Here is a 21,305-nt window from a genome sequence, read left to right on the forward strand (position 1 = left end):
AAGCCCGTCTTTTATAAAACATACAGTTTACTGTGGTTTCAAACAGCTCCCAAATAGGTGCTCAGTTGCTCTTAGCAGCAGCCTGATGCTGGGCACCCCCACCAAGTACTGGGTTCCGTTGGCCTGAAGGCTGTGCCCTCGTGCTCAGGGAGCTCACGCCCCGTGGTCGTTGTGGCCCAGAACGCCCTCCCTGTGTGACACACCATTATTTCCATTAAGGGATTTTGAAGTGATTTCAGTAGCCAGTTGCAACTGGAACTGTCGCGTGCATTTGGGACGCATCACATCATGAATAATCCATGTAAGAGTCTGGAGCTGCTTTGTGGGAATCCTCCACTGCTATCGCTCAGCTTAATGGTGACATCCAGAGCTGAATTAATACAGGGAAGAAAAGCAGAGCAGCTTCACTGCCAGAGCAGGGCACTTCTAGATGTGCTGCTGCAGAAACACCCAGAGCAGCCTGAGGCTGGACCTGGTATCACACACCCATACAGCACACATGCACCCATGCTAGTGGGGTCATTGCAGAGAAACTGTCAGAGCTTTCAGAAGGATCTTAAAGCTCTTTGAGGAAGTCGTGCTCTCTCTTTTTTATGAGTTTGCTTCTTTTCTTTTTTTCTCATAAAACTTGGCTTAAAAATAGAAGGAATGAACAGCATAGCAGAGGTTGAACCAAAAAGGAGAAATGATAGAAGCATAGTATGGCTCAGGTTGGAAGAGACCTTGGGAATGTTGTGTCCAAACAGCATTTGTGAAATGGGGATATCTCATGGATGCTAAAACCAGATGGTATATCTCTGTGCAGCGCCGTGGCTTCATTAAATGATGTGGGGAAGGCAGCAGTGGGGCAGCCCCACCGCCGTCACTTGGCCAGGGGGTGTGAGAGGTTGTTTGTTGCTGGGATGAGCATGGGCAGGAGCTCAGCCTGTGCAGAACAGCGCTGCGGGCACAGAAATCCACATGTGCCCTTTGATGGGCTGTGAACATGACCTGCTAACCTTGAGGCATCATGGAACCACTAATTAAAGGTTTAAGGGTAATTACCCTATTTTCCTAAGTGTTACTTTGTGCCGAGCACTGAATAGCAGCGTACAGTGTAGTTCTATCTTTCTATAAGGATTTTTCCTAGTCTGTGCTCCTCAGATTCTCCCCTGCACTGCTCATAAGGATGTTGTATCATCAAAAGGATTCTTCTCAGAATTCACAGTTCCAGGGCTGGGTCAGCTTGGATGTTAGGAGAAATCTCCAAAGAGCCTTAAGCACTGCACAGCTGCCCAGGGCTGGGGGTCACATCCATGGGGCTGTTCAGAGCCGTGGGGATGAGGCACTGAGGAATGTGGGCAGTGGGGGTGAGGTGGGCTGGAGGAGCTGAGAGGACTTTTCCAGCCTTAATGATGCTCTGATGCTATGGTCTTGTATTAAAGATCAAAGCAAGGGTTGATGTGAGGGGCTGCGCTGGGTGCTCACACAGTGTTCCTGCAAATGATGCTGATTTCTTTCACTTCTCTTTGTTGCAGACAAGCAGAATGATGTGGAGATTCCTTCTCCCACGCAGAAAGACAGAGAGAAGAAGAAAAAGCAGCAGCTCATGACCCAGATCAGCGGAGTGAAAAAATTAATGCATAGTTCAAGCTTAAATAATACCAGCATCTCGCGATTTGGTGTGAAAACAGAGAAGGAGGACCATCTGGCCAAGGTACATCAGATTGATGTGGATTGTGGAGAACTGGTGTGATCTTGGAGCACGTGGCCTCCTCGGACAGGTGCTGTGATATCAGCACTTCACAGCTGCCCTGTGTTCCTGTACTGCAGTAATTACTGGTGCTTATGAACTGCCTTGACTACCACAGACAGGAAAACACAGCAGCTTTGGTGGGAGGGATACATGCAGATGCGTCTCGAGAAACGTTTTAACTGTTCTCTTTGTGTCTTTCCCAAAGGAGCTGGAAGACCTGAATAAGTGGGGTCTGAACATATTTAATGTCGCCAGGTATTCCCACAACAGGCCGCTCACCTGCATCATGTACGCCATATTTCAGGTGTGTAGTTTTCTGTCCTTTCACTGCACTGGTTTAATACCTGGTGGCTCCGTTACACCACCTTGTGCACTGTGACATCAGGTTGCCCAAGGAGGCTGTGGATGCCCCATCCCTGCAGGCATTCAAGGCCAGGCTGGATGTGGCTCTGGGCAGCCTGGGCTGCTGGTTGGTGACCCTGCACACAGCAGGGGGTTGGAACTGGATGAGCACTGTGGGCCTTTGCAACCCAGACCATTCTGTGTTTCAGTGATTCTAAGATACTTTTGACATCTCTTATGCAGGAGCGAGATCTACTGAAGACATTCAAGATCTCATCAGACACCTTTGTGACGTACATGATGACACTGGAAGACCACTACCATTCGGACGTGGCGTACCACAACAGCCTGCATGCTGCTGATGTTGCCCAGTCCACCCACGTCCTCCTCTCCACCCCTGCACTGGATGTGAGTATTGCTTTGAGCTGAGCTCTGTGCCCGGCAGTATTTCAGCTGCAGCTCCATCTGTGATCTCTGATTGGTCATAAGGAGCATGTGCTTGCATGTCAGATGTACTTACACATGCCTCATCCTCCTAGAAGTAATTCAAAAAGCAGAGAAGGGTTTGCTTCTGTAAATGGGCATCCCAAAGTGGTGCTGGGCTTCTCTCACAGATCCCCATTTCCTCCCTAGGCTGTCTTCACCGACTTGGAAATCCTTGCTGCAATTTTTGCAGCTGCGATTCACGACGTGGATCACCCCGGTGTCTCCAACCAGTTTCTGATTAACACAAGTGAGTTTTGTTTCAAATACAATCACGGTTTCATCTGCAAACTCAGAGTATGTTTTCCATTAGTTCAAGGGCCGAGTTGTGACTTTCAGACCATGGTGCTTTCTCAGAACACCGTGCAGCAAATGAGTTCAACGTTTAGAAGTGGAGCAATGATTTAAGTCAAGTTCCTATTGAAACGAAGGAAGCTCCTATGGTACAATTTGCAAAGTGGCCTTGAGTCTTGTGATTATCACTTGACAAGGCATAATCAATCTTCCAAATTTCATCATTAATAGCCAATTAGTAATGCTGTTGCTATTGACAACGACGGAGCTAAATATTGTGGTTCATGTTGTATTCTGCAACAGGCTAAGCATGTGTTCTGGTTCCAAAGGACGAGCATTGTTCTTTTTTGGAGAGCATGTGTGCAGCATCCATGCTTTCTGCTGTCGGTGCTTCCAAAGCCTGTAACTAAGTCAGCTGGATGCTGTTTTCCTCACTGGGGCTAAAGCAAAGGGCTGTTGGTGTTCTGCACACGTGCCCAGAGCTACATGCTCTTGTATTATGTGACACAGAAAAGGAAACTTCTCCATTTGTCGCACGCAGCAAACACTGCAGTGCCTGGTGTCGCTGTGGGAGCCCCACACTGCGTGCACTGAGTCCCATGGTTGTGTTGCTTTGGCAGATTCTGAGCTGGCACTGATGTACAACGACGAGTCCGTCCTGGAGAACCACCACCTGGCAGTGGGCTTCAAACTGCTGCAGGAGGAGCACTGCGACATCTTCCAGAACCTGACCAAGAAGCAGCGGCAGACGCTCAGGAAGATGGTCATTGACATGGTAGGGCCCCTGCCACGCTGCTGCTCTTCTCACACCGGCTTCTCCACCTGGCCCCCCTCACTGATGTCATGTTTTCTCTTCTGTAAAGGTGTTGGCAACAGATATGTCCAAGCACATGAGCCTGCTGGCGGATCTGAAAACGATGGTGGAAACCAAGAAGGTGACCAGCTCAGGAGTCCTCCTGCTGGACAACTACACAGACAGGATACAGGTACAGCTCAGAGTTCCTGCAGGACAGAAGCACTATGCCTGTCTTGTTCAGTACCAAAGAAACCACGTTCCTGTCCTTGCTGTTGCTTCCAGATGGTCTAGATATAGCAAAGAGGCTGACCCAGATTTTCAGCCATCATGCAGGAGCTGTCGGCCTCCTGATTTCATGTGCTCTGCACCACAAACAGATGGGTATGGGGGGGGCTCTTGTGTCTTTTAGGTGCAAGGGATTACCTGTTTAACTCATGGAGTAAGCACACTTGTCCCTCTGAGGTTGATCTTATAGATCACGGCTGAGTGTTCAAGGGCTTGTGAATTTCCTTGCTGCTTTCTCCCCTTTCTTTAACCTAACGAAGAAATATACCAAGATTGCAGGAGCTCAGTTTGCAACTCTCGTAGCTAAAGCAGCTGTTGAAGTTAATGATACACACTGCTCTCTCCAGAGTGTAATCCTCACCTTGCAGACATGTCAGAGCAGCCTGGGGTTATGTGGGTTACATGTAGGATGAGGTACATTGCTGTCTCCCCACTTTGCTGGCCAGCTTAGAACAGGAAAACCCTCTCACATTTCTACTGATGTTGGAGCAGCTCTCTGCACTGAGTCCCCATCCCTGCACTGAGTCAGGCAGCCGGCTGTGTGCACGGAAGGGATGTTACTCATTGCCTAAAGCAGCAGCATTTAACCATATGAGAGCCTGAAAATACCCTTTGAATGGCGGGAAGCACCTGCATTCAAAAACAAACCCCTGTGATGTCACCAGTGTTGCTGCTGCTGCACCCGGTGTAAGTCCTGAGACATCTGGGACACACGGAGCGCGCTGCACCTCTGCAGCTGCAAGTCCCGTGCACAGGGTGCGGACATTTCTATAGCAAATTGCATAATCGAAGAGCCTCGTGGTTAAATGTACTGAATTGAGCAAGCAGATACAGCTTGAAGCCGTCCTCTTTTTCCGTTGGATTTTATGAGTTTTCTGATGAATGTAATTGCAGGTTCTGCGAAACATGGTACATTGTGCAGACTTGAGTAATCCCACAAAGTCCCTGGAGCTGTACCGGCAGTGGACGGACAGAATCATGGAGGAGTTCTTCCAGCAGGGAGACAAAGAGAGGGAAAGGGGAATGGAGATCAGCCCCATGTGCGACAAACACACGGCGTCGGTGGAAAAATCACAGGTAATTGGTCCAGAGCCACACGTCAGTGCTGCCTCAGCTCATGTGTTTAAAGCAGAGACAAAGCTCATGTGCTTTCCCTAACACAACTGGGCCGAGGGCCAGCTGTTCGGTGCGTTGGTTCTGATGGACCCTGATGCCCAGCTGTGCCTGGAGGTCCTACAGCCCCGCAGCCAGGCCATGGGCTCCCTGCCCGCTCCTTGACGTCCCCACACTCCCCATACATGTGCTTATCTTGCCCTGTTCACGTCCCAGTTTCCAGAGTGAGCTCTTCTCCTTTTGTTCTTCAGGCTGGAGGAGTGTGATCCCGATCTCTTCGGGTCTCTTATGTCTTCACACCCTGCAGCCTCCTTCTTAGCTCTTAATCAGCACCTCCTAATCCTACTGGTACTGCACCCCGCATTGGAAATGTATGGCAGTTCCTGGCCCTCTGATGGCAGAGATACAAGCAACCCCAAGGGGATCTTCACCCAGAGCCTGAATTTTGGTTGCTTTTGACCTCACATGAAACAGTTCTGCAGTGCATCAACCAGCCAGCTCAGCTCGGTGGAGCCTCTGTATCTTGAAGTCCAAGTGTGGGTATTTAAATCAGTGCAGGTCTTAAAAAGAACTTGGGTTCTTATTGTATTCTGAGATCACCCAGGTCATCCCTGGCTCTGATACATAGCTCAGATGGTTTCAGAGTCAACTTGGATCTGACCTGCGTAGCTCAGGCCGCAGCGTTTCACTTGGTCAGGCAGAAACGAAGCCGGAGGTTTGCGTTGGCCAGAACATACTCTGGTCTTCATATACTGGTGTCCCAGTTGTTGTTTTGGAAGGACTTGAGCAAGACCTCGTCAAGGTTTTTTCAGTTTGAATCAGTAACAGAATTGATGGTAATTATTTCCAAATGTCCTCCTGGGCTGAGCCAGGCGCTTTCAGAATTATTCACTGGACCGCGTGGTGATTTTGTTGGAAAAATCTGTCTTATTTGTGAACCTAACAAGAAATGAATCCTTCAGCCAGGCTTGGCCTGAAAATGCCTGTGTGCTCCGCGTGTGAGCTCCAGTCAGTTCTGTGGTTCACATACGTGCTTCGCAGAGGTTTCAAGATGCCATTTTTGCTTTGCAAAAGGAATTGCACGAATGGCCACTACCAAAATACCAACTACTGTGAAGGAGGGGGGAAGCAGCATTTCCATCCCGGGCTGAAACACAGAACGCAAGGGCAGACAGCATGCGAGTGCAGCTGAGTTCTGGTGTTCTTCTTTACATCAGAACACTTTAGGATCAGGCTGGCCAGCTGCTCTACCATAGGAGCTATTTGTGCAAGGAAACGATGGCGCTGTGCAAGGCGCTCCGTTCCAAGATGTGCTCTCCCCAGGCCGTGTCTGGTGGCCATCGGCTCGCAGGTTGGGATCTTTGTCACTCTAAAAGTGCTCCGGAACTCCTGTGCTGCAGGAAATTTTCATCACCTTTTCGTTTAAGCTGCCTCCCCAGTATGTTACAATTGAATGTTAATGGTTCTATTGACATCCTGTTGTGTCTGAAGGAGGCATGTGTGATTTCCAAAGCAAACATCTGCGCGTTGAGCCTGGCCCCTCTGAGAGCCATTTTCCTGCTGCGCAGAAACGTCGTCCAGCAGTGAGGAGAGAAGTGACACACTCTGCCAAGACGGAAGAATTTCAATCCTCTTTATGGCCATTCAGTTTTCTCCATCCTGGACGTACGTCCTCTTACTCAGACAATTGAAACATGATTGAGCTCAGCGCCTACGCGCCTGCAAGCGGATGGGCTGACGGCCGCACTGCTTCCACCCCGGCACGGCACCCCTGGGGGCTCGGGCAGCCCACATGGGTACAGGAGCAGAACTTGTTGGGCTTCCTTTCTCCCTGCACTCTTTCCAAAATGGAGGGAAAGAAAATCTCCCATCAGGACGGACCGACCGACCAACCAGTGGTCATTAGGTGTCATTTCTGCAGGGACTTTGGGGATGTTCTGCCTTCAGAGTGGGAGCTATTGGTAATTGGTGAACTGTTGGACTGGATGATCTTTTAGGTCTTTTCCAACCTTGGTGATTCTATCATTCTGTGATTCACAGTGGTAACTTGCCCTGCCCCATGTGCAGCAGTGATTGATTCACTGGGTAGGAGGAGGCACCCACAGGGACATTCAGAACCTTTCAGCCAGGGACAGGTGCAGCATTTTCATCTTAAGAGTTCCAGGTGGCTCCTGCTTTCAGTCCACCTTTCACACAGAGCTTGGTTCTGGGCAAACATTGATCTGATCAGCGCTAATCAGATCCCCCTCAGCTTTCTCCTCTCCAGGCGCACAGCCCTGGGGCTCTCAGCCTGTCCCCATCAGGAGGTGCTCCAGGCCTCCACCATCTCTGCACGCTCCACTGCGCTCTCCAGCAGTTCCCTGTCTGCCCTGACCTGGGCAACCCTGCACTGGGCACAGTGCTCCAGCTGTGCCCTCCCCAGGGCAGAGCAGAAGGGAGGAGCACCTCCCTCACCTGCTGGCTGTGCTCTGTGCAATGCACCCCCAGTCCCAGCGGTCCTCTTGGCCACCAGGACACACTGCTGCCTCATTGCCAACTGTTGGTCAACCAGGACCCCCAGGTCCTTCTCTGCAGAGCTCCTTTCCAGCAGCTCAGCCCCTGACCTACCCTGATGCATGCTGTTCTTCCTCTCCAGGTGTAGGACTCATGCATTAATATCACTTAACTTCTCAGACAGCCATCTCAGTGCATTTCCCTTCCCTAAGTGTGTTCCCATGTTTTGCAGGTTGGGTTCATTGACTACATCGTGCACCCACTGTGGGAGACGTGGGCTGACCTGGTGCACCCGGATGCCCAGGACATCCTGGATACACTGGAGGACAACAGGAACTGGTACCAGAGCATGATCCCACAGAGCCCCTCGCCCCCACTGGAGGAGCGGGGCCAGGACTGCTCCGGCATGATGGAGAAGTTCCAGTTTGAGCTGACCCTGGAGGAGGAGGATTCGGATGGGCCCGAGAAGGAAGGCGAGAGTATCGGCTACTTTGGCAGCACAAAGATGCTGTGCACGGGCAGCCCAGGGGAGGACGTGCAGCGGGAGGCCAACATAGAAATTGTGACAGAGGACACATCTCCTGTTGACACATAATGCCCCACACCTGTGTAAGTGGATTGGAAACGCTTAACGAGCATGCAAGTGGTCTGGTGGGACTCGCCTGCAGCCTGAGCCTTAGGCCTGTGCCTGACGTTGGCTGATGGATCTCCAGGTCCTTGGGGCTGAGTCAGGGCTCTGACCGCGTGCTGAACAATGGCTCAGGAAACGCCGTGAGTGACGCTGGGGTGGCCGTGTGCGCTGCGGGCGCCGCGTGGCCTGGGGCTGCGGCACTGACCCCGAGCGGCACAGCCAGCACACAGCTGCGGGGTTCCCAACCGCTCGCTCCGGGACTCCGAGCCGCCGGGCTGACAGAAACTACTGACCCTTAACTCTGCGTGTAGAACCTGCCCGCCCCACCGCCTGTCTGCAGACCTGTGTGCCTTCTTTGTAAACACCCTCATGTCTTTTCGAGATCTGTTCCATACACAGAGTTCAGCATAAGCAGCAGCACCGAGTGTTCGGGAACCGACGGATCCTTCTTTATTCTTCCTGTTACCAGAAGCAGTCTTCCTTCTTCCACGGGCAATACCTGTCACTTTATCGCGGCTCATCATTTTTCCAGACTAAGAGAAGGGATTCCCTCCGTTTTTGCATTACGGCACTTTTAATTAGTCCTCTGAAGGCCCCGTTCCAGCCCCCTCGCTGCCTGCCCCTGTGCGTGGGGTGGCTGCGGCGCAGCGACACGCAAACACCTCCGTGTTCCACCTTCCCCGCGTTCAGGCCCACCGTCCTCCTCCTCCCGCACTGCCTTGAGCTCTAACACCTCCATTACTGTTTATAACAGTGTATTTATTACGTAATGTATATACTGTAATGTTTTGTAAGTTATTAATTTATATGAATTAGCATTGCCTGTCGGCGGCGATGTTAATTGTGTAGAAGACTCGGAATAAGAGTTGCCTTTTGTTTTCCCTTATTATTATTATTTTTTTTTTGGTTGTTGTTTTCTCGTAACCTTTTGTATTGCATCAAGTACAAAACCTGAACACAGCTGAAGAGACATACGCAACCCAGGGGACGGGGCGGAGGTGGCCGCGTCCTGCCCCAGCCTCCCAACGACCCAATGTGAATCTTTAGGATTGAAATGTGAACTGATGTAATAATCGTGCTGTGAAACTCCTCCCGGTGCCGCCGTTGGGCACGGCCAGCGGTGCCGCCGGGTTTGTAACATACAGTTTCGAGCTTCTGGTCCAACTCGTGACAAGTCGTTAATGACAATAGCACAGCTGTGCATGATCGATGGGTGTGTATGTCTGTCGAACACTGCATTGTTCCAGGTGGTTATTTTCTTGTTTTCAGAGGTTTCACACCACGTATGTTAGAGTATTATATATTGTGTTCAGATGCATTCTTAAGAGATTTTTATATGAAGTGAATAAATGAACGCATGACCCTGTCCCGGGGCTGCTCGTGGCGTTGTTTGTTCATTGAGGGCTGGGCTGCAGGTAGGGCAGGGGGACACTGCGTGGGGTGGCTGGGCCGTGGCACGGGGCAGGGGGATGCCCATGGGATGGCTGCTCACTGCTGTCCCTGCCCGGCGGCAGCGGCGCCAGGAAGGCGCTGCAGACAGGAAGGCGATGCCGCAGCGCACCGCAGCCCGGCGGTGGCTTTCATGTCCCGGCCGTACCCAACGCAATCGAAACAAGCGGCGGTCTTCCAGGAACAACACGCCCTGCTGCTGCGTGGGGCCGGGCCGGCAGCGGGCGGCGGAGCCGAGCACGGGGCCACATCCTGTCCCCTCGTCCCTGCAGCATCGCCCGGAGCGGTGCCCCGTTCTGTGGCCGTACGCCCCGGGCACCACCGCTGCTGCTGCTGATAGCGATCCTCCTGTCCACCCAATTCAGCCTCAGATGCGCCCAAAGCTCCAAACCCACAGCCACAGCTTAAGGAACACGAAGCAGTAACAGGAGGGGGGTGGGCTGCAGTGCGTTCCGTGCTGCCTCTCCATCCTTCTCACACCCCCCCCCTCCAGGTTTATTTTCTCCCTTCCCACTGACCCACTTCTGGCAGTGGCGTCACCGCGAGTGCATTGAGCGCAGCCGCGATGCTCTGTGCTGCAGCAGCATCCTGCCCTGCTCTGCTCCAGCAGCACCGCCACAGAACCAACCCCAGTCCTCATCTAGGGGGGAGTCCCCAGTCAGGTGATGGCACTCTGCATCCTCTCCTCGAGGATGAGGCCACGTATTGGCTGCACTGGCCCCAGGCTCCTGCTTGCCCCTGTAGCTGTATGGCTTTCTTCAGCATCAGGCACTCAGCAGATGCACAGCATTGGCTGCATTCATGGGCAATCTGCAGGGATGGTGCTCTGCCTGCTCCCAGCCACATCCTGGGGTGCAGGAGTGCGGGCAGCTGGCTGTGGAACCATGGTGTAACTGTGCAAGCAGGGAATGCAGCTCAGGCTGGAGGTGGGGTTGTGGCTGGGTGTGCAGCACAGTCCCCATTTCAGCAGCACAGCTTCGAGGAAGCTGTAGGTTTCTTATGCTGAGAAGAGTGCATTTCTCCAGGTGCATTTCTGGACGATGCAGCACAGTGCTGCTCACTGCATGGCAGGGCACAGGGATGCAGGTCCCATACAGAGCTGCAGAACATTGGGCTGGCTGACGCTGTGCACCAGCAGAAGGAGCACCCCCAGAAATGTGCCTTTATTGCAGAGCTGCTCAGCTGCTGGCAGCATTTTGGGTGCAACACGCTGCATTTTGGGCACATCCTGCTGCAGCTCAGCACGCACCATCCAGCTACAGTTCAGGTCTTCCCTGATGGGTAGGGAAGAGGTCACCAATTTTACTCGGACCCCATTTTTGCAAAGCGTGGCCAGTGTCACCCTGGTGCTCCCCACGCTGCATTTCCCCACCCACAGAGCAGCCAAAGCTCAGTGTGCTCTATGCACACAGCCGTGCACAGCTGTACAGCTCCATCTGCTGAGCCCAAACCGCTGCACGGCGCTGCGCACACAGCAGGGATGTGCACAATGGGGCACGTGCCATGAGGACAGACAGCAGGGATCCGTGCAGTGGGAGCCAGCACTGCTGGAGCCACACACAGCTGGATGCCCACGCAACTAAAGCCATGCACAGCTGGATCCTGGCTGGCTGGAGCCTGAGCACTGCCAGGGCCATGCACAGCTGGATCCAGCACAACTAGAGGCTGCCTGCACCCCCAGGGTGCTCACTATGGGACACACTTGATTTTCTTCCTATTGCATCGCCATTTCCCTGCATGGCTCTGCCTGCTCCCTGCCCCCTGCAGGGCTCCACCACAGCTGGTGGCCTTGTTCTGTCTGTGACAATGTGCACAGGGCACCCAGGCAGTGTCATCTGACCCAGGATGTGATCACCTGCAGCATTTACAGGCTGACACCTCAATCTCCATCACCAAACACAACCTGCCTGCAGCTCTCTGCCAACCCCAACACGTGCCCTTGGGCTGGCAGCACACCCTGGGACCTGCGAGAAGATTCACAATGTTATTCAAAGAATGCCATATTTTTTCCCCCATAACCTCATTCTTCAGTCATAAAACCAAGCAAACAGCCCAGGGCAGGCAGGACACTGCCCACAGCTGCAAGGAAGCAGCATCTCAGCACACACTGTTCCCTTGGAATGCCCACAGCCTGCACTGCTCCCGTGGCTTCTGTAGTTGAAACTCAGCCCCTTGGGTGCAGTTGACCCCCTGCTTCCCACCCTGACACACAGCACTGGGGTCAGGAATGCACAAGGTGGGATCTGAGGGCTCCTGTGTGTTCTGAGCCTCAGCCCCATCCCACCCCAAACACACTGTAGGGTCTGATGCTCTCAGTGATACAGCCCCTAAATGGGACAGCAGCTTTGGGGAGCACAGGTGTGCAGCACTGCCCACAATCCCCCTCATCCCTTTACATGGGGACTTTTTCAGCATTCCTTCTTTCTAAAAACCCAGAGCATGGGGCCACAGCTGTGCCCCATCAATGCATGGGGCAGTATTTAGGATGCAGAGCTGCAGCTGGGTGGCTTAGCCCCACTTAGCAGAGGAGAGCTGAGCTGCTGTGCTGCAGTGAGGAAGAGGAGGTGGGTGTTAGGTGAGTACTGAGGTGTGTGGGTTGTTGTATGCTGTGTAGGTGCTGAGCAGTGTGTGCTCATTGCTCTGTGTGTGCCTGGCGGTGGCACAGCTGGGGTTGGCTCCCTACTGCTCCCTTTGCTCAGTGGGATGGAAGGAGCCCTGAGGCTCTTTGTGCATGGGGAGAGTGGGGATGGATGAGCGAAGCTGATGGAGCAGAAGGGAGCTGTGCCTGTTGTGAGGGGCCAGCAGGGAGGGAGCAGGGAGCTGTGGAACCATTGGGATTGGAAAAGGCCTGTGAGATGACTGAGTCTAGCTCCATGTGGCAGTGGGGGCTCTCATGAGGCTGCTGGGGGGCTCAGCCTCTTCACGCTCTGCTCCCACTGGGAGGGCTGCCCCAGCTCATTGGCAGTGTGATGTGTATCTGTGATTTGGCAATGGGACAGCCAGGACAGGGCTGTGTGTGTCACCATCTCACTGCAGATGCCTTAATGCTGGGATTTGCGGGGCCGTGCCCTTGGCAGGATGAGGCTGATGGATTTGGTCTTTATTTAGCAAATCCCTCCACCAGCACTGGGGGCACCTTGTGGTGCTGAGCTGGTGTGAGACTCTGATACACTCATTGCCTCCAGCCTCATCCCAGGGCAGCTGCAGCCCTGTGTGTGCCCACATGAAGCCCATAGGTGTGCACCCCCCAGAATGAGCCTTGTGGGAGCCAGCTGTGCACATTGAGTCTGAGATTGGAAAAGCCTTCTGAGATCCCCCAGCCCACCCCTTATGTCCACTGCCCATGTCTCCATGGCTCTCAAGCACCCCTACAAATGGTGATCCCCCCTCTCCCCCATTCAGTGCCTGTGCTGACCACTCTGCAGGGACAACCATGGCTGCACCCACCGTTATTTAATAGCATTATGGCAAAGGTGCTGCAGCTGTTGGTCTCCAAGCTTCTGAGTGGTGAGGACAGAACCCAAAGTGGGGACATGTGGGGCAGAGGGTGGGTGAGTTCCCAGCACAGGTGATGCTGAGAGGTGAGTGCTGGGGGGGTGCTGCTGCTGGGACTGTGTCCCCCTCCATTGCATCCTCTTGCATCTCCTTTCTATGTGTAGAGAGCTTCCAGGTAACACCATCTACTCTTTCCCCCTGCTATGTTTGAATTATATATATTTATTTTAAATAGTATCCCCAGTGCTGTCCGGCACGGGGATGCACCCGAGCACCAGAGTGCATTGCATTGCATTGCATGGCAGCCCTCTCTGCATTTCCCAGCAGGGCTGTAGGGGGTTACAGGTGGGGGGGGTGGTCAGGTGAGCTGGGTGAGCACGAGGGGTCTGCAGCACCGCACCTTGCGAGGTGCTGTGCGGCGTTGGAGCCGCGTGTGCCGGCATTGGCTGTTGGCAGCATCCCGGGGCCGCGGAGCTCTGTGCCCCCCCCGCACTTCTCGGGGCCGATGGCCGAGTGTGACGTCACCCATTGATTCCCCGTGAATGGCCGCGGGGGGGGCCCCGCGATCTGACAGCGGCACCCGGCAATTAATGCCCCCCCGCTGCAATAGGATTACGGGGAGGGGAAGTGCGTCACGGGGTACGGAGAGGGGTTCTGCTTTTGGGGAAAGTATTGGGGGGTGGGGGGGGCGGCTGGGAAATAGGCTGCGCGCTGCCGGCGGGAGGAGCGCGCTGTGACGCGGCGCGGGGGGGGGGCACCGCCTCTCCGAGCATCTCCGGCTCCGGGGGCGGCACAGCCGCAGCCCCGACCGTGGGCCGCCCCCCGCGCTGACAGCGCCGCTCACAGCCCCGCAGCTCCGGGGGGGTCTGGGGGTGCGGAGAGCGGGGCCCGACCGTCCTCCTCATCTGTGTTTTTCAGCTCCCGGGAGAGTGAGGAATGCGATTCTGCCACCATGATGGAAGGTAGGGGGGTGGGGGAGTGATGGGCTGGGGGGGGGGGAGAAAGGGGGGACGATGGGGTGGGAATCCTTCACCTTTTCATTTGAAATCATCATCATAAAATCCATCATCATAAAATCCATCCCCCCTTCCCCAGGTGGAGCCGCCGCCGAAGCCGTGGGGGTATCTGTGGGGCCGGGGTGCGGGGGTCTGCATGGGGTCGGCACGGCCCCGGCCCTTCGGTGCGAGGTTGGGGGGGTGGATGGGTCCGCGCGATTGATGGCCGTGCGCTGCTATGTGTGTGTGCATCCCTCCGTCGGGAAGGGATGCTCCGAGAGGGACCATCGCTGCCGGGAGGTGGGGGGGGTGGGGAGGGGGCATAGAGGAGATGGAAGGGGAGATGGGCTCCGGTTGAGCGTTGTGTGTCTGTGTGGGGGAACAGCCCCCGGGCACCGCTTGCACAGATTGTAACCCGTGTCATCTGCCTCGGCCATATGTAGAGCTCCTCCTTACGCCTTCTGCGGTGAGATGCCATGGAGGAAGGGTTTTATCCGCTTAAAGCAGAACGGCTCTTGGCCTTCAAGGCCCCAGCATGAATCGTAGAGGTGTTCTGCTTTATTTGTGCCCCCCCGGTGCAGGGTGCCCCGATCCAGCCCTGCTTGTGCCCTCAGCAATGGGCAGAAATGGGGATCCGTGGGGTCGTCACCCTGCTGTGCAGATGGAAGATGCCCACCTCCCTTTGGCCACATCCATGGCCGAGGGCTGCGTGCGACAGCTCCGTGTGCTGCGTGATCCCTTGGGGTGAGCGGAGCGGGCATCCCTGTCCTTCAGGGCCTTATTTATGCTCCACAGACGTTTGAGGAGGGGATAGGAGCGAAGGGAAGGATTTGATCTCAGGGCACAGCGCTGCGTTCCCTGCCGTGACTCACAGCGGCCGGTGACACAGCGAGCGCTGCGTCTTCGGGGGAATTAACGGCAGGGAATTACAGCCGGGCTGGGTGCGGCGGCTCCGTCTGCGTGCGGAGGGGGCTGGGCTGAGCTGGGCTCCCTCCTGGGTTCCTCTGGGTTCTGCTGGTGAGGGATGGCGGCTCACGGAACCATCTTGCGTGGTTTATAGGGAAAAGGGACCGGCTGTCGAAAGTTTCCCCATTACCGACGACTCGTTGGTGGGAGCCCGGGATGGAAGTGAGAAAATGGAGTGAGAAGAAATAATTAATGCTTTTGATTAATTTTTAAACAGTTGGAAACTGGCTTTATTTGTGGAAGAGTGAAACTTTCATGCCCGGTGCCCCACTGACACCTCGCAGAGCAGCTTCCTCCTCATAGAACCCTTCAGGTTGGAAAAGCCCCATAAGGCCACCAAGCCCAGCCCATCCCTGCTGTGCCCACTGACCACGGCCCTCATATTCTGAATGCCCTCAGCTTAGAACCAGTTTCAAGCTTTCAAAGCCACGTGAAGCACTTGTGTTTCCTTGCACTGACAGCTGTAGGGTTTTAGTGGTGCTGAATTGGGGCATTGAGGGGCTGCTGGTGCCTCAGAACTGGCCCTACTGGGGTTGGATCCTCCCATGGGAGCAGGAATGTGGCCTCTTGGGGTGATGGGGACTTGTGCTGGGTTCAGGATGAACATGGGATCTCTTCTACTTCTCTTTGTAGATGGGGAGAGAAGCCTTAGTTCCATTTTAGAAGCACTGGGGGAGGGGAACAAAACAACCCAGTGATGTTGTGAAGGTGAACATCCACACACATGAGAACAAAGGGGTGTATTTCTCTCTCTTTTTTTAATCTGTTGCATCTTGGGCACACCGATGCTTAATTAAGTTTTGAAATCACTGCTGCAACATGGTGCTCAGTGCAGGTGTATGGCAATGGAGGATCACCCAGCTGTGGCTGATGGATGATCCCATTGGGCTGGCACTGGGACCAGCAGTTCCTTCCATCCTCCCTGGGGTCAGAGGTTGGCTCAGATGGCAGGAATTTCTTCTCCGCTTTCTCTGTGTGCTTCTGGGGCATCTGGTCATGCTGGGGTTGCCATGGGTGGCTGCTCACGTCCCATATGGCCTTGCTTTGCATTGCATCCTAGCAGTGCTCATCTTAGCTGGGTAACACTGGGCCTGGGGGGAGCCAAGGGCACATGGCAGAGAAAGCTTTTCCTTTGCCAAAGTGAGAATGTTGGCTTTGTTATGTTCTAGGTGGTCTTGTTCTGGTAAATGGTGCATCTGAATGTCAGTGTGTGTGTGTGTGTAGCACTGGCTGTGGGGCTCAGGGAGCAGTTTGTGTACTGACTGGGCTGATGCTGGGCCTTGATGCCAAAAGATAGCAGAGCTCTGGGCACACCACCCAGTCCAGCTGAGCTGGTTTGGGATTTTCCAGCTGTTCCTAGGGCAGCACATTTCTCAATAGGTCTTGCTAAAGGAGGGAGGGAGGGGATAAAGGGATCTAACTTGAAAACAACAACAAAGCCCCACCCAGACTCTGGGAATTTAGGAAATGCATTGGGTTAAGCCTGGTAGCACTCCCCAGTTTGAACCCACACTGTGTGAAGGTGCTGAGGATGCCAGCTGGAATAGGAGCGGGGCAGCCAACACAGAGCCCTCACCCTGTGTGTCAGACTGCAGGGTCATTGAGATGTTTGAGGACGGGGCTTTTTGGATGGGAAAGTAGAAAATGAAGGGTTTAGAATGAGAACTGATGGTCTCACATTGCACCAGGAGAGAGTCAGGTTGTTATCTTCTCCAAAGAGTGGTCAGAACAGCTTCATGGGTGGGGGTCACCATCCCTGGGGTTGTTCAGAGCCTTGGGGATGTGGCACTGAGGGATGTGGGTACAGGGGAGGGGATGGGAGTGGACTTGGGGAGCTGCTTTTCCAACTGTAATGGTTCTATGGTTCAGTAAGTGCATGGGATGCAGATGGCAAAGCATCTGCTTGGTGAGCCCAGTTTGACGTGTGCCCAAGCACAACCACTAGGGTCCCTGTTGCCCAGTTCGTTGGCATGACACACATTTCAAAGGCTCTTTAGGAAAAAAGGAATCCATGTTTCCTTGAGTCTTTGCCACGGGGCCTTGGGCAGCTGAATGTGGGTGAGTGGCTGCCCATGGCCATTCCCTGCTGCACTGAGCTGCTCGGTGCCCGAACTTTCCCTTAATGTGTCTGTGTCAGGGAGAGCCTTTTGCCACTGAGGTGCTGGGCACTGACTCTCCCTTCCAGGCACACGTGTGGTGGTGGTTTCATTCTCCATGCTCACCCAACACAGCCTTTTCCATAAGGTGGTATATTTGAGCTGTGTACATTCAGTGGGGATAAGGAGGTCCATGGCTCCTGCCCTGCTCGTGTGCAGCACAGCAGCGCAAAGCCTGGCCTGCCGCTCCTGAATGGCCACAGCTATTCATTTTTAATTGAAGCTCAATTACAAGCTGGTGTTCCTGGGGGTTTTTGGAGGTGTGCTTCTTGGTTGGCAGAGTAAGGCTGGTGGAATGGCTGCGGCTCCTGTTGGCTGTGCTTTCAGCCCCATGGAGTGGCACATCTGTCAACACTTGGGCTGGATTTGGGTCTTTTTGGTTTCGTGGATGCTAGGTTTGCAGGAGATATAAAAGGAGCAGCTCAGCCCTCCCAACACAGTGCAGGGCATGGGGTGGCCAGTGCTGGGTTTGTCCATACAGGCCTTCCAGCAGTGGGGGTGATGCTGCCTCCTACCAATACAAATGCAGATTGATGTCATATATGGGTTGGAAAGCAGCAAGATACCAGCTCGGGGGAAATCACCCCGTGCAGCTGTATCAGGGATCTGCTCCTCACCATCCCAGCACCCTGACCTTGGCACACCCTTCTAAGGGCTTCAATTATGACTCTCAATCTTACCCAGCGCCGAGTGCCAGCTGTGCTTTCATGTTCCCCACTCCCAGGCACCTCTGCAGCAGTGCTGTGTGGTCTGTGCAGCAAAGATGCTGGGGATGACCGCAGCCAGACCCATCCCTGTGGAGGTGGGGGATTTTAATGGGTTTGTATCTGTTTGTTTGGGGGAAATTCTCCCCCCTGTGTTTTCTTCTCTTTTTCTTTTTTTGGTGTATGTTTTGTTGTGGCTTTTCTTGCGAGCTGTGGAGTGAGGGTGGGGAGAAGAACCTCCCACCCTCTGCAGCTGCGGGGAGCTGAGCAGCCAGCTCAGGGCACGGGCTGTGCTGGAATGGCTGTGGGGGGTTGGTGGAGGTGGGGCTTCCAGCACAGGGCACGGTGCTGGGGGGAACCTCCTGCCATGCTGCTGCACTGTTCTGCAGGGCCACTTCTACAGAAGCTGGCGGAGACATCGTTAGAGATACACCCTGGTATTAGAGCTGATGAATTATGAATAGGTGCCAGGCTTTCAAGTGTGTGTGCAGTGTCAGTGGGCGTTTGTCACTCTGCACGTCCCTCAGAGTGCATCCCAGCCCCCTGCTGCCACGCAGCCCCTCGGCTGAGTCCTACCCTGTATCCTGCCCATGTCATTGATGCTGTAAGCTTATGAACCAGCATGTCGGTACAATGGCAGCCTGGGTGTTATTTGACTTAACCAGAAGCTCTTGTATCAAAAGATACAAGAAACAAGCACAGCTGTGGTGAGGTGGTACCAAGGCATGCACCAGACCCTCTCCTGAACAGCTGGAAGACTCCATGACCCTTGGTGCTCATGAAAGGATGAGCATGAAGCTCTTCCTGTGGGTTGAAAGGCTGGGGGTTTTTGTTTACTGTTGCTGGGAGCAGCACTGAGATGCTCAGTTTTCCAGGTAGGGAAATCCCATAATGGTACTGCCCTGGGATGGACAGAGGATGGGACAGGGGGAAATGGTCAGGGCTCCTTCTTATTGGGCTTTGGTATTGCCCACTTGAGATACTTCAGATTTATACCTGTTGAAATGCTCATTAAGGTTATGCAATAGTCCTCTCACAGGTGAGGTTTCCTGGGAGATGGTGGCATTAGTAAATATGCCTGAGATGGGCTCACCTGGTGCTCTTCTCATAGGACCACAGAATCAGTCTGGGTGGAAAAGACCTCTGAGATCCCCACTGCTCCCACTGGCCCCTGGGCACCTTTTGGTCCCTCACCATGCTGTGCTCATTGCTCCTTTACAAGGAGCTGTGAGCTGCTTTAGGTTCCAGCCTTGTTTGGGTGCCCATTTAGATGTCATTGCACTGTGTACAACAAATGATGGTTGTATTTCATGATCCCTGAGGTCCCTTCCAACCCGGGTCTATACTGCCCATGGGTGCATCCTGCAGCCCATAGAAAGGTTTTCCAAGCAATCTTTGGAAAATGAAACTTCTTTCTGATGGGCCATGTTTGTGTGGGGGGAGTAGGGAGTCTTGTCCTTGTCCTGCAAGAAATGGATGGTCCCCAAATAGCTTTGGGTCTGTCAGACCTTCTTGCTTGGAGCCTGGGTCAGGCATGTGATAGTCCAGAGGCAATTTATCTTCCCTCTGCTTTGGTTTTGCTGAGCAAATTGAGGGTTATTCTTTCTGCAGCAAAGTAAATACAGCCACTTGGCTTTGGAATTAGCTGCAGATTTCCCTGTGTTTGGACCTAGGGAAGTAAATCAGCAGAAGCAGGTGTGCATGAGAATGGAATGGGCATTGCCCACATCCAGCTCCAAGGAAAATAAACAGCCCCCAAAAAACCCAGCAGCAAAACAACTGCAAAGCAAACTGACCATCTCCTGTTTCATGGTGTTCAGAGTTGATGCTGTTCATCCCTGAAATGGTGGAATTTCTCCTTCTCTCCCCTCCTTGCAGGTGCTTGGGGTCCTGAGGCTCCTTGGATGTGTTTATCCCAGTGCACAGACTGAGCAGCCCTAATGAATCAAAGCATTTAAATAGCTTCATTTTAATGCTTTTGTCATCAAAAGAAGAGCATTTCGGGCAACAGTATTCCCATGGATGTTATCTCTGTTGAAACTGATATTGCTGTTCTGAAGCTCTTCCTCCCAGCACCCTTCCCTGTTGGGGGACCAGGAGAATACCTGTTGTCCCATCCATTGGCAGGAGGCTGCTGGCACTGGGAGAATGGGACTCTTTTTCTCCTAGAGCTGTGAAGTCTTTGGTCTAGAAGGTGTTTGCACAGTTCTTAAGATTAAGGTTGGTAAGCTTCAGAGCATTAAGTACAGAGTTGCGTTTCTTGGATGCTGATTCATAGGTATACAAGGAGGTTTGGGGGGATGATGGTAGTAAATGGAAGGTGACGAATGCCTGCTGCAAGGAGCTGCAAGTTTGGGAGAAGATCCCCAGCATAATGCACTGGTTCTGCTATGGTTGGTGGTGCTGTGGAAGCTCTTACCCTTCCCTAAACATCTCTTTTCTTCCCCTAATTGTAGTTACATTTCCAGCAGATGGTGGGTCTCTTATATAACTGAGCAGAAGGCTTCGTTACAAAAAGAAGAGCCAAATCGGGCTCTTCTTCAGATAAGGCCAAACAATGTCTCAGTTTGGTCATTCACCTCCCTCCCTGTTCTACTTTGGGTTTGGGGGCCAGTGTTGTTCTAGGGGCTGAGATGGGTGGAAAACTCCCTGTGTTATTAATAACTTGGTGGGAAAGCTGGGAGATGAGACAAAGCCAAACGGGGGCTGTTGTGCAAAGGTGTGGGGTTAGTGCCTGGGGTTGGGCTGCTGCATTGCCTCCAGATCTCCCAGCACTGACCCTGGGGCTCCATCAGCAGCACCAAGGAAAGCTGTCAGAGCCTTTCCTTTTCTGCCCAGGCTTGGCCCTGATGTTGGTCAACCAAACATCTGGCTGTAGGGGATCAGGAGCCTTGAGGTTCCCCTTGTGTTGTTATAATTCAAGTCTGATGAGCTGTGATGTACTGCAGAAAGCCAGCACTGGGGGTGCTTGTTGCATCCATCTGGAGGAGTGAGATGCTCCCGGGAAAGCAGAAAATAACTTCAGTTGGAGGGCATGCACAAGCCTGGAGGCAGAGCAGAGAGCAGCAGCCCAGCTTCATGGCAGCTCCAAGCAGTTCAAATGCTAAAAGCCCTCCCTGGGTGTGCTCAATACAAGGTGTTAGAATGCTCCCAGGGACTGCTTTTCCTCCAAAAAATGGGAGGGATGTCTCAGAGCTGCTGTTAGAACTGATGCTCTGCTGGTACCTGCTGCTGTGGCCATTGAAGGCTGTGTCCCCCTGTCCCCAGTGGGCTGGCACTGCCATAACTACAAGCACTGTGCTGAACCACTGCACCAGCCTAGTGGCTAAGTAGGTTTTGCTTTGTCATTTATTTACCCCAAATAAGGG

At 53.5% G+C, this 21,305-nt stretch overlaps 2 protein-coding genes across 17 annotated transcripts in view; both read left to right on the forward strand.

Moving 5' to 3' along the window:
* PDE4B (phosphodiesterase 4B) overlaps window positions 1–9,540 on the forward strand; it is a 130,757-nt gene extending 121,217 nt beyond the window's left edge. For all 4 annotated transcript variants that reach the window (XM_015870790.2, XM_015870791.2, XM_032446105.1 and 1 more), the window contains 8 exons: window positions 1,518–1,696; window positions 1,941–2,039; window positions 2,321–2,485; window positions 2,711–2,810; window positions 3,475–3,629; window positions 3,718–3,840; window positions 4,830–5,012; window positions 7,774–9,540. In XM_015870790.2, the coding sequence (XP_015726276.1) occupies window positions 1,518–1,696; window positions 1,941–2,039; window positions 2,321–2,485; window positions 2,711–2,810; window positions 3,475–3,629; window positions 3,718–3,840; window positions 4,830–5,012; window positions 7,774–8,136 (1,367 nt within the window). In that variant the 3' untranslated portion in view covers window positions 8,137–9,540. The remainder of the gene's footprint in view (window positions 1–1,517; window positions 1,697–1,940; window positions 2,040–2,320; window positions 2,486–2,710; window positions 2,811–3,474; window positions 3,630–3,717; window positions 3,841–4,829; window positions 5,013–7,773) is intronic.
* A 2,595-nt stretch (window positions 9,541–12,135) lies between these two features.
* The window catches only part of SGIP1 (SH3GL interacting endocytic adaptor 1), a 33,881-nt gene continuing 24,711 nt past the window's right edge, over window positions 12,136–21,305 (forward strand). For 5 of the 13 annotated variants that reach the window (XM_032446225.1, XM_015870825.2, XM_015870822.2 and 2 more), the window contains exon 1: window positions 13,853–14,078. In XM_032446225.1, the coding sequence (XP_032302116.1) occupies window positions 14,069–14,078 (10 nt within the window). In that variant the 5' untranslated portion in view covers window positions 13,853–14,068. Of the gene's footprint in view, window positions 12,197–13,631; window positions 13,756–13,849; window positions 14,079–21,305 lie in introns of those variants that run through there. The other 8 variants (XM_015870826.2, XM_015870828.2, XM_015870831.2 and 5 more) reach the window with 6 other exon arrangements.

The sequence above is a fragment of the Coturnix japonica genome, chromosome 8 (genome assembly GCF_001577835.2).
Source record: "Coturnix japonica isolate 7356 chromosome 8, Coturnix japonica 2.1, whole genome shotgun sequence".
Taxonomy (NCBI): Eukaryota; Metazoa; Chordata; class Aves; order Galliformes; family Phasianidae; genus Coturnix; species Coturnix japonica.